General features: G+C 44.0%; 1 protein-coding gene across 1 annotated transcript in view; it reads right to left on the bottom strand.

The window, feature by feature from the left end:
* Positions 1-477: 477 nt before the first annotated feature.
* The window catches only part of LOC115318729 (lysosomal acid phosphatase-like), a 118,658-nt gene continuing 106,475 nt past the window's right edge, over positions 478-12,660 (bottom strand). Inside the window, exons 4-5 of the mRNA XM_040221932.1 lie at positions 7,022-7,318; positions 478-880 (exon numbers count right to left, since the gene is read on the bottom strand). Of these exons, the coding sequence (XP_040077866.1) occupies positions 478-880; positions 7,022-7,318 (700 nt within the window). The remainder of the gene's footprint in view (positions 881-7,021; positions 7,319-12,660) is intronic.

Raw genomic sequence — 12,660 nt, forward strand, 5'->3', positions numbered from 1 at the left:
AGAGGCCTTAACAGTCATCATTTAGTTTCGTCGGACATAAAAGAGACCACGCTGTATGAGTCGACCCCGGAAGTTTCTAAGCAAACTTATAGAAGGGCTTCAGGTCAAAGATCTCAACTCCAAACTATATTTAGTCACTCATCCAGCTAGCGCATCTTTAGAACACTGATGAGTCTTTGAAGAGGGTCAGGTATTATGGCCTTTCATTTGCGCGGGTTTACCACCAACACAGGCACCCATTAGTGATTGTCCCTCCACTTTTAATGGTGTCCATGCCGTGAGAATCTAACTAGAAGTGGCCACGGATTTAAACAAAGTGCGGCTGCAAAACTATTTTGTTTAGTTCAACTCAAGAAACTTCTGCGTATTATGTGCACTGCTGGAACACACAGAAGAAATTTAAGGTTGAGAACAAAGTTTATTATCTATAAGCCTCGCCTCCGAATGTATATTTACGATGCACTGCCAAAAACAGTGCTACAGTACCACATATCCTTTTGGATATCCGCACACCTCCGGTGTAAAATCAATTGGAAACCTTTGTCTCACAAGGGTAATAAAATCTTTCACCTTGCAAGGATAAGAACAACCTGGCAGATTAAACATCTTGATTTCCTGGGTACCATTTCTATAATAAACTGTGATATCAGCTTCTTCTGCGACTTTCCGCACCTCGAACGTCACTAATGAGCCATAATATGGCTTTTCAGAAAACGTAGAGTCGAGAGCCATCAGCGCAGCGATGATGTTCAGGTCGTGGTACGAAAGTAAGTGGAGTTTGGCGTTCCACCTTGACTTGTCTTGGCCTGGAGTGAGATGATCTTTCTTGAGGTTTTCGGATGAATGGATGTACTTTTCCTCAAGAAACGAGGCAATATCCCTAGAGAAATAGAAAACGCAAGACATTGTTATAACAACCAAAGGCAAAGCTCCTATACCGGTCGCAAAACATAATTTTATTGAAAAACAATATTAGATCGACACCTTATTCCAGAAAAGATGAACAGTTTTGGAAGTGTCTAATACATATTGAATGTTCCTATATCGCTACAATCAACTATATGCCTTAACTGCAAACGTTAGACTATGCTTATTATTATTACTCCAAGTGAACGTTGTTATTAAAAACCTTGAAATGGTAAGCCGTTTTGTAATCCTATTGTGTCTTCCACAACCGGCAGCAGGCAGTGCCTAATGACATCGGTACGTCGCTCACTATGTCGCGTCAACTGCTCAAAACAGTTTCCAAATGTTGTACTGATCTGAGGAAAAAAAAAAAGGAATGATGAGATTTAACTCCGCTGTGTTGTGAAAGTCGGCCCAAGTTTTAGTGTAATTTTAAGAGAAACACATTTTTAGACAACTGGCTAAAAAAGTAAGCCCGTGACAAATCATTATATTGTTTCAGTGGGGCATCTTCTGAACGTAACTAAAAGAGCTTTAAGGTAACGCAGGGATTCCTACTAAACCAGGAACTGAAAGTATCCTTCACTCCTTAGTTCCCTTTCAGCAGGATAGATAATTCTGAAGCCCCATTCAGAGCATTAAACTATTATCTTGAAGATCGCGCTTTTCCCCTGCCCATCCTTCTGAAGAGATGGTTCATTGAAAAACAACTCTGCAGTCAAAACTCGCGAGTAGCCAAGACACCAGAAATGTATAGGACGCGGCAATCCTTACACAAACGCCACGCTAAGTCTAGTCTGGTTCTTACGGCCGCGGAGGTCCGTGTTCCAACGGGAGCCCTCATGAAGATGAATGGGTGCAATGCAACTGAGTGGCGACTTTATTTTCATGCAGTGCTGAGATGCACCACATAAATCCTTGTGCGCAGTGTTGCATTCAGAGATTTTTGGAAGTAGTCTATTGTGCTGGCATTGTTCTGGTGACTAGACGGGGAATGTGACAGCATCGCGCCGTTTGCTCTGTGTGCGCCAACGCGCTAGTGCGTCATGACGACAAAAGGTTGAGCACTGATTGACTCTGGGATGTCATCTGCTGACGCCGCTCCGGGAAAGCCTCACTCGCGTCGCTAGAAGTACTCGTTTGTGGTGCTCTTTCCGGAAAGATTGCCTCAAGCGTCCAGACTATCGCGATGGCATAACGCTAAACACTCCGCTTTGCTCCCGGATCTACCATGGGGTACTTTTCTGCGAGAAAGAGAAAAAAGCTTTCCTTTACGCCGTTTCCGGCTACACCGAGTGCCGTCAGGTCTGGCAGCACTCAATCCCAAGAGCTGACAAGAACTCTAAAAGAACTCCGTAGTCTATGCAGAACATTTCGGTGAAAGATACATTGATCGCACCTGCACTCACGTAATCAACGGTGAAATTGGAGATTCCCCGGAGTCGCCCTTGCCTGACTGCCGATGCAATCCCGCCTTCAAGACCTCATTCATGAAGACGAGCACACCGCTTCAATCCCCGCCAGTGAGGCAGTGCCTCTGCCACAAAAACTTGGAAGGTATGAGAGGATATCTCACAAGCAAGCACTGGGCAAAGTACGTAATCCAGAAAGTCCCAGACGTCATTGCGTTTTGAGTGTGTGCGCCAAATGGCGAGACTCTCTGCTTTCAGAAGTTACTTTTGTTTTAAACCAACAACACAAACATCCACTGGACTGCATATGAAATGGGATCAGTGATGGCGATTGTAAATATTCACAGCAATCAGGCTGCTAAGAACCTGCGATTGGTGATGTACGTCATGATTCCTTGTGAAGGGTCTAAGATTGTGATGGGGATTTACATAATGCACACGAATACAAAAAAGAAAACAAAAAAAAAACGGAGCAGAAAGCATCCGAGTAAGCATCCAGAAAGCAAACGCAAGCGGACGACTCATCTTATTGTCAATAGCAGCGCCACCGCTGCATCCAGCTGGCCCTTCCCTCTCGCGTCGATTCTGACCTCTCCTTCTAGCTACCATTATATAGTTCCCAAGCCGGTCGTCGCGTAGTGTGCGGCATTTATTTCTCAGGAGGGAACCTGATATTTCAAAATAGTATTATGTGCAAGCATGACTTCGAATTCCCTGTGCGGTTGAAATAATCATATCCCCATTTAAAAACTATAACTGAACAAAACTGTCATATCAGGAAATATTAAGTGCCCCCCCCCCCCCCAACCCGCTTTTATATGTCCATCTCATGGAACAAACAGTCACCACGACGCCTGTTTCTCATTAATATTACAGTTTTATCTTTATTTAAAGCGGCAACGGGGACGTCCAACCAAGCCCAAACTATTGCCCTGACGTTTCAAGGCCCACTAAGCTTCCTCTTCCGGGGTGACTATAACCAACGTTACTAGATGGGATCTGTCTGGAAACGCCTCCCGGTTTGGCGCCATTTCGTTGAGCGCGCGAGAGGTGGCGCTGTGGTTGTCCTCGGATCGACTCTTGGTGGTGTCTCCTTGTCGTCGTCCTTCCTCGTGTTTTCGCTCGTCTCATCGGTGGCTCGTCGTAGGCTCGTAAGCCTTATTTTCTGGTGCCGGGAAATCGGGTCGCGCTTTAATCAATGAAAAAGTATGCTGACCTGCTGCGCTCCCGACAATCGCAGCGGGTACGCCTCACAAGCGTCAAAAAGTTACGAGGAGCGCCAGATCTTTACCGCGCCGAAGGATGCTGTACACCTGAATGTATAGCAGAACGCGGTCCCTGGGAAAATGTTCACGCTCACATAAAAAAGTGTGTGTGTGATTTCAGTTTATAGCTCGACAACGTTAATCGTCATTACTTGCACGTCATCAATAGTCCTCAATCGCACGTCCTCATCAAAGCTAGCGCAGGATTCGCAGCGGATCTGGTGGAGCGCTCGAAGCTGCGCGGAGGCAACCGATCTCATGTAAAGCCCCTTCATGTTTTAAAAATAGCGCAAGGTGCTTCGATGCAAGATGCACGTTAACGTGCAGCTCTTGGGAAGATCATTGCGGCACAGCCCAGCACTGAGCTGGATTTCAGACGCCATGTTCTTCCCAGATGTAGCGCGCGGCACGTGCCTCGAGCATTTTCACAACAATAATGGTGCCACGTTTCCCAGGTTAGAGGTGCTTTAATCTCACGGCGGCAGCAGCGCCATTATTTCGTCAGCTACCGCAGCGGCCCGCGCTCGTCCGATGAATGCCGCTCGAGTTCCCAAACTTGTGACGTTGCTGTAACGATGGCCGTTGAGGAGCAGTAGTTTGGTTTTTGTTTTCGTCTTATTCTATGATGGTAAATTTCATTATGGTCTATTGATATTGACGAGAACGAACTATAGGAATCCCTATGGCCAGCTCGTTTTCCCCGAAGTTGTGTATTTACCAACACAGAGCGTGTGCACAGGTTTCTTTATTTCGTCATTCTTGACCGCACACGGAGCAAAGGTTGGGGATGGCTTGTGCCCATTTTTCCCGTGTGCGCAGTGGATAAATATGAAGAAACTTACCCATGACACTTGCGTGCGCATTTGGCTTCAATGATTGAACTTGAGCCCCAGCTGAACACTGACAAAACTTTCGGCTACGTAGCCCGAGCGCTACATCGAAACAGAAACAGGTCATCAATGTTGTTGTTGTCCATAGTTTCACTGGTCGCCCCTACCGATGTAGTTCTATAATTAGCCACTAGGGGAGCGACGGTTGGATCTACTTCCCAATGCATGGTTTGCACTGACGTCACAACGCGTACTTTTGGCCACCATGAAAGAAAACGAGTGAGAGAGAGATGCTGCTTTTTCGGGGAGTTTAAGTGACAGGTTAATCTTTTATAATCACCTGGGGGGAAAATAGCGACGTCGGGGAAAATATGGGAAATGCAAAAGAGGGCTTTGGCAAGAAGGGAGCTCCTTCTTCTCCTCTTCCCTGGTGGACATCGGAGTGCCCTTTAGATGACATCACGTGCAAGCCATGCATCGCAAAGCCCGTTGACATAGGCGGATGGTAAAGCACCCAGGGGCATATTTATGTTTCTGTGATAGTTTGCATGTGCATGATTTTGTGGCGTGAGCTACACTGGCCGAGGTTTAGCAGTTTCGCGTGGCTCGCATAATGAGCCGTGCTCCATGCTGCGCATGCGCGAGGAGCAGTGACATCACAAGGTGCACAGCTGGCGCGTCGGAGACGCCGCCGCCGCGAGCTCCGCCGCCGCCGCGCCCGCCTCGCCAGTCTGCGCGTTCCAGAGGAGTGACGTCATAGCCGCGGCGGACGCACTGGCGCCGTCGCGTGCCCCGCTGTGCGCCTCCGTTGCCCAGTAGCCAAGTCGGACGCTGCACCGGAGCCGCTTGATAGCGCCTCTCATTTTGTGCGCATAAGCTCACGCTACGTATATCCTGGCATGGCCGAGCTAAGCCACCGCAACTTTTCATTTCATGGGACATCCAAACTAGAAAACAGAACTTTACTGTTAGTTTACCACCAACCTACGTCAACGGGCTTCGATAACAAAGCATATTAGTTGTTAGTCGTTTATGCAGCGGGAGTTTAGTGTGCCACAGCCTGGCAACATTGTAACTTGCAGTTGATGAGTAATTTATCCAGTGCAGTACGACTGCTACTCTGGGGTCTTTAACGTGCATCATGCACCAGTGATACACGACCGCACGCTGGTACAATGCTCATCAACATCAAATAGGTCAGTGGTCGAGATTGAAACGCCCCCCCCCCCCCAACGCGAGCTTTCACTCCATATGCTCCAATGTGGTGTTCGCTAGCCAAGCCGGCCATCGATTCTACTCGACGGCTTCTGCTTTATCAACAACATATAAAGAAATTCACAATTCTAGAAGAAGAATAAAAAACTCAAAATACTGCACTTCAGCAGCCATCGCCAGTCATCTGTCAAGAAGAATCCGAGTGTGCCTCAAGACGTTGGGTCTCTAAATGAGCTATGTTGGACGTCCCCCCTTTTAATTAGCCCTGTCCCAACCAGACAAATATCTGTCAAATGTTCACCTTCAAGTTCTACGTTCATGTTACACGTTTTGTGTTTTCACTAAATTAACTTTTTTGCTGATTAGTTTGATAATCTTTGACAAGTTAAATAAAGAAAGTTTAGTAACATTCACACTCTCTCTTGTGATGTTAAAGCCGCCGAAAGCGAAATTTTCACACAATTGGAATATTGTAATAGATGTAACCCCAACCAGTCTCTCTGTTAAAGCTAGTTTATTCAAATTTTTGGGCTTATTGTTGCTCATGTGAATCAACGCAATGAGACAAAAATTAAACTTTAAACGAAAACTAAAAAAAAAACACGTATTTTTGTCTTTTCTTAAACTTTGACATGAGGAGTGTTTTGTTCGATATTTTCACAAGAAAGTTCACTACCTATAGCCACGCGTGTATTGTAAATTAAAGTGTGTTAGCATGCATTTTGTAAATCTAGTTCTATTTGTCCGAAAGACATGAAAAAATAACTTATAAAAAAAATCAATCCGTTCACAATTTCAAGTTCAGGGTTACTTATAGTTTCCGCATAATCGTGCTCCCTAAATTTAATAAACTTTAAGGGTTTTCATAATAAGAACTGTTTTTGTGTGCGTAACATGAAGGCTTTACATTTTTAGAAACTTAACTATCTAATAAAACATCGTGTTAACTTCACACCAAGAAACCAGCACTGCAAACAAAGGATATTTGAAAGCGTGTGGCGAACATTAAATACAATTAGATCTGAGAACGTGATGTAGACAAAGACAATTAGAAGGACCTATTTTTTGGGCCTAATAAAATTTCAACTCTCTCTCTCTCTCTTATTCACGACCTCAATACCATTACGCTCATCACATTTTTAGGCCGAATGGTATTCCAAGGCTCGTCGTTCGCTGGGAGACATCAATAATTCGCAGGTATTCCCGGCCTATGTCTTCCACGAAAAAATGAGTACGCATTATTTTCTATAAGGGGGTCAGGAAAGTCCCTGTAGTTCTTCATCAATATTAATAAAGTGCAAGCCTTTTTGGTGCTTTTTGGGTCTTTGCGTGCATTACATACACTGCATAAGGGAGACAAAAAAAAAGTGTGTACAATATTAAGCGTTCCAACCTTAGGAATTGTCCTCCCATGTTTTTGATGAAAGCTTGAGCCATAAGCACGTAGAGTCCTCGAGATATGTAAGAAAGGGTGCTGATCCTGTTCTCAAACCACGCTGGCACCTGTAAACCATTCTCTTTCTGGACGAGGACGGCGTCCAGGGCATCTGGAATTGCAGCTACGTGAGCCTTCAGGTCAAGACCCAGTTGCTGTGCCGCTTCTATCAGGAACTGTGACATGCCGGTAGACTGGCCAGTAGTGTTCAGCACCTTTGTCGCCAACTTTTGTATTTCCGTCAGGCACAACAACCTGGTAAAAAAAAGGGAATTCATCGATGTCGTGAGCAGAAAATTACGAGACGACTTCGCATTCAGATCATTTACAAAGGTCTTCAACAAAATTCGTTCTTGTTTAAGGTTAAGAGACGATTGTGACGTCAGACACTGGCGAGAATCAAGGATCCCCAGCAGTGTCCCCAGCCCAATATTCTGACGATATTCGTTAAGTTCCACAGCCTGTAGCGTGCAAGGGTGAAGCTGTGGCTGTTCCTGAGATCAGTAACTCTGCGAAGAGCACATGCCAGTTATCGAACAGCAACGGGACCTCTTATTTCGAGGCCGGTAGCAGACCGTCCATTTTTGTTTCATGTTTCTGCGTGTCTGTTTCACCACTTCACCTCGTGCTTTCTTTATTCATCAGCTGGGTCCTGCTATTTCAAGGTGTGTGTTTATGGGTGGAGAAAGGGGGGCGGGTAGGAGGGGGAGGGGGTAGTGTGACAATAGTGATGACGACGCTGCGGCAGTGGTCCGCAACATCATCGCGCTCTAGGCAAACGCGCACGATATTGCCATTATCAAATCATTCAGCTTCATACTGTGAACGGGCGTCCCTTTATTCCCGCCGGCCGCTTATCTCTGTAACAATTTTGCAGCACAAACACGCATTGCAAACCCAACACTTTCGTTATCGATGGATAAGAGGAAGGTGTGTTATTGGCGTTCGAGGACTGAAAGCGCAACTCCTGCCGCACGGTTGATATCAACTGCGCCTTCAAATGTCAGGTTTCGAATGGGTGTGGAAGATTCGTCTTAACCCTGCAATTGCTAGTACTTGTGAAACTAAAATTTTCGTAATTACTTTTACTACCAGATAGTACTCCGCACCAACGCCTGGAAGATGGCGATTACAATACGCCACCCGTCAAATTGACGCTTTAAAATCCCGGAAATACCAATAACCTTCTTGAATCCAGGCCTTCGGGTACACAATGGGTTGATTCTAGTTGTTTTGCTTCCAGAACGGGGCAAAGCTCGAAGTGCCTCACGAGGGATCACCCCTGCTCCGGCCGTTCCCCTTTTTTAGCTTATATGCTCCGGAGCTGCACCATTGTCGCATTCTTGTCTTTTTCCAGCTCAATGTTCACTTCACGCTTATGCAGAAAACAAAAATAATCAATAACGTACCCGTGTCAATGTTAAGACTCTTTTATAGTTGGACTGTGGTCGGAAACAGCGACAATGCGTTGGCAATAAAGCAAAATGTTTTTCTGTTGCTTATCGACGTAATCTCTCATTTCTGCAGGTTTAAGCTAATTTGTTGAGGAAACATACAAAGTGTTATTGAAGATCAACTCTAGAGGTCTGCAAATCGACTGAGCAAGAATATTTTGCTCTCAAATGTGCAATCTCAATATGTTTTACAGCAACCGTCGATTGTAAGTTTTTGTTTTTAATCTACACGGATCTTGTAGCTGCTAGGTTTCTGTGGGGGAACTTCGCAAATACGCTATAGTCGGTTGCAAGCTAAGAAAAAACCGCAAATGCCTCTCAGAGGAAAATGTAATCCTACGCCGAGAAACGCCAGCCAATCGTTTTCATGACGTCACGATTCCGTAAACCAATCGCGATTCTTTTGAAAAAAAAAAAAGCTCAACATGGCTGCTGGCCTTAGCAACGCGACGCTAGTTTCTAGTGACAATTATTCTGCTTTTTTGCACCGTGTTTTACGTGCCCGAGGTTACGCTACGAAATCTTAATAGTATCGGCTTGCGTTTGCAGCAGTTTTTGCGCGACAACGTGAGAATCCAGCGACGCTATCGCCAACGAAAATTTCAAAGCGGGAGCGAGGCTTAGCACTGCTGAGAGGTATGTTAGACGGTATGTTAGACAGTATCTTGGACAGAAAATGAATTGGGAAGACGGTATATTGGACATGACTTTCTTTCTTTACTATACAGCTATTTCGTTGACAAAAACGTATTCTAACTTATTTAAATGTCCTGAATGAATTAAATAAATATTGTAGTAGTTTAAGACACGTTTCCTGGAGGAAGAAAAAGCAACGATGCTAGCGAACTACTTTCTCGACGGCGGAGGCACTTCAGATGGGCGCAATGCGCTTGAGGGTGGAGCTAAAAGATTGTTCTCAGGTTGCATCCGCCTATAGACGCTCTCTGTTTTGTAAATCACTGCACCTATACCTGTCTGACAGGCGCTGCAAAGAAAGCGACAAGTATGTTATTCTAGAGCTGTCTCTTTTTTTAATTTTTTTAAAAAAGAATTTCACGTGTAGTTAAAAAAAAATTAGACATTTTTTCTAAGCACTTGCAGCAAAGTTGTAACTTTTGACACGTTTGGGTAAATCACGCCTTGAAATTAACCATTCCAAAGAAGACTTGCAGATCGATATTTTGTTTTTTTTAGATTCAGGTACATCTAAGTTTAATTAGAAGTATCTTGGGACCCATTCTTATTCGTTCGCTAATGCGCTCGCATAGGTGTTGGGTGCGCTCTAACAGAAACTCGTACATTTTCTCGCAGAGTTTCATGTTTTGTTATTTTTAACACTCCGGTATTCTTCCCAAATTTTAACTGTGCGTGTATTGTTCTTTTTTTTCTCTAAAACTAGAATGCCATTCATACGAAGAACGCGTCTTCTAGTTCATCCAGCACTTGATGTACTACATGTTGAAATATTGTCGAAGCCGTCAATATGCTAAAAGGCAATGCAAGAACTGAATTTCCGAAACTCAAGTGACCATGTGGGATGTCAGAAAGTGTCTTACTCCATTGACGCTCGGCGCCATAGCTCCTAACGTGGGCTTTGGGTAGTGCTTTTTGAGTTGGCCTTTGTCTATAAATAAAGCTTCCTTTTTGCATGCCCACAAACAATTTTAGTTTAGAATATCGTGAATACAAAGCGCACTAAAACACAGCTCGGTATCGAACATTCAAATACATGTCACAAAAAATATAAACTATAAATAAGAGAAACTGAATAGGCTATACAAGATATTTACATTCTCACATAAAACATAAACTGGTGAAAACAAAAAAAAATGTAATGGGTTCGATCAACTGTTAATTAAGTTATTGGTAAGGAAGACACAGAAGGCACAAAAGATAAGTGAAAAAAACTGCATTATGCTGTCGACCCTTGGCGGAACATGAAAGTCTGAGAAACTCAACAAATAAATTGAATTCACTCCCCGTGTAAAAATTTGCCAAGAAATATAAAAAATTTATATTGCCTCCCCCCCCCCCCCCCCCCCACGACAAGCTTCTACCACGCAAATCGAACAAGTAACGTTTCATAATGGGAAAAATACATTCTTCAATATAGCTGTCATACGTAATTGCAACGATTCGTTTTTGCATATTTTTGATTATAAGATCCGGTACGTGATAAAGTAAAACAAATTCAAACGATTCATCCAAATTTTGATCGTGGCCTCACCAATGTCTTAAACAAGTGCTATGAGCTGGGTGTAAAAAACTGGCGACACAATGGACCTTTTCCGAGAAGCGTTCTGCGCACGCGCGAGCGCCCGATGCCAAGCGGCGGAAGTCGGAACGAAAAATCGAGGAAATTCGGAAGGAGGCTGTATATCAGCGAGTAGAACACGTAACTGCAGCATATATATAATTGTGTTACACAAAAAACGAACGTCGACGGAAAGGAAAACACGACGTTTGGGTGAACGCCACGGATGCCCCTCTTTCAAGTCGCGTTGGGCAGGCGCCGCTGCTCAGAGAGCGAAGAAACTGGTAGCGTAGCTCCCATTATCGATTGGTAGCGCAGGTAGGTCACTTCCGCGATTTTTAGTTCGTGCAGCCACCGCCTGGTGCCGTCGGTATGTGGAAAAGGTCCATTGTTAAATCATTCCCAGCAATCTCAGTGCTGCATTCATGGTTATAAAACGTAGTTATTTGAAGTGAACCATCAGTGGATACACCAAGATCCTTGTTAAAAATAACTTTACATATCGGGGCCTCTTCCAGATTACATAAAATATTTAGAGTATATACATCGCGCTCCGCGGATAACACAATTCGTTTTATTTTTTTTAGGGTTAAATGACAAGTGGTTATTGGCACACTCCTCAAAAACACGTCTTATGTCAGCCTGGAGACGGGGCCGGAACAACCAGATAGAGTCATCACACTTATGAAAGACTTAACAACATCAGCAGACAAAATAATATCGGGTGCGTGATACAAAAAGCAAGATCATTTATAGACAAAATAAACAAAGGTGGTTCCAGGATGAATCCTTGGGGTACAGCAAAACTTGAAATGAACTCCTCGGAGTAGCTTTCAGAAATGCGAACGGACTTCTGACGACCGAGCAGGTAAGTACGACACCACGCGCCAGGAAATACATTGCATCTGTTGAACCTCCACTTAACACCCCTGGTGCTGAGTAAATAAAAAACGAGCGTAAATTTGACTCAACTGACTTTGATTTTAAGCAAACAGTGTTCAGGTGCGTATGTCATTGGGCTAAGGTAAAAGTAAACACGCTTCTGCATTCCATTTTCGAAAGAATTTGCAAATTTGCATTACAATAACTCCGAACGGTAATTATTAACCAATGGCGATTCACCGTTTTTAAATATAGAAACAACTACAGAGACTTTCCGAAGCTAGCGAAGACCTCCTTGTGAAAGTGACAAGTTAAAATTGTGCATCAAAACAGGTGCAAGTAAAGAACACCACCTTGTTATACTAAAAATAGATATGTTGTCAACACCGCTCGGTAATTTAGGTTTCAGTTCTTTTATTGCTTCTACGATTTCTTTTGCGCCAACAGTAAGCGAGGCAGAAAACTTGTACACTCAACATCAATGGTATCAAAAGAACTATTCATTGGAGAAAGAAAACACAAAATAAAAAGTCAGCAAAACTATTCACTATTTTGACTGGCAAACAATTGTACCCATTATTATCTCAAAGACACATATATTCTTTATTTTCATGCAAGTGTTGCTTTGCAGAGCGCCATGATCCTTTCGAATTGTTTATAAGACTTTGCTCAGCGTCATTTAAGTGCAAACGGGTGTCTTGTATGTGGAGTCTGTTAACGCGACAACAATGAATACTGAAATTCGGATACCACAAAAATAGCCCAGTTTTCTTGCAAAGCAATGATAGTGCAGTTTATTTCGTAATGATTATTTTTAATCTCTTGAGAACCAACTAGGGGAACGGGAGTTGCGCGTCAAACGTTGTGGGGGACACTGAGCCGTACGGCACGTGGAGAGACGACGCCGCTAACGGGGAAGAAGAAAAAGAAGAACGAAGGGCGAGGCTCGTGGCGGGCGAGCACACGAAGAGTTCAAAGGCAGAGGGAGAACTAGGGAATAGCCGGTG

Source organism: Ixodes scapularis, unplaced genomic scaffold (genome assembly GCF_016920785.2).
Source record: "Ixodes scapularis isolate PalLabHiFi unplaced genomic scaffold, ASM1692078v2 PGA_scaffold2__306_contigs__length_199485367, whole genome shotgun sequence".
Taxonomy (NCBI): Eukaryota; Metazoa; Arthropoda; class Arachnida; order Ixodida; family Ixodidae; genus Ixodes; species Ixodes scapularis.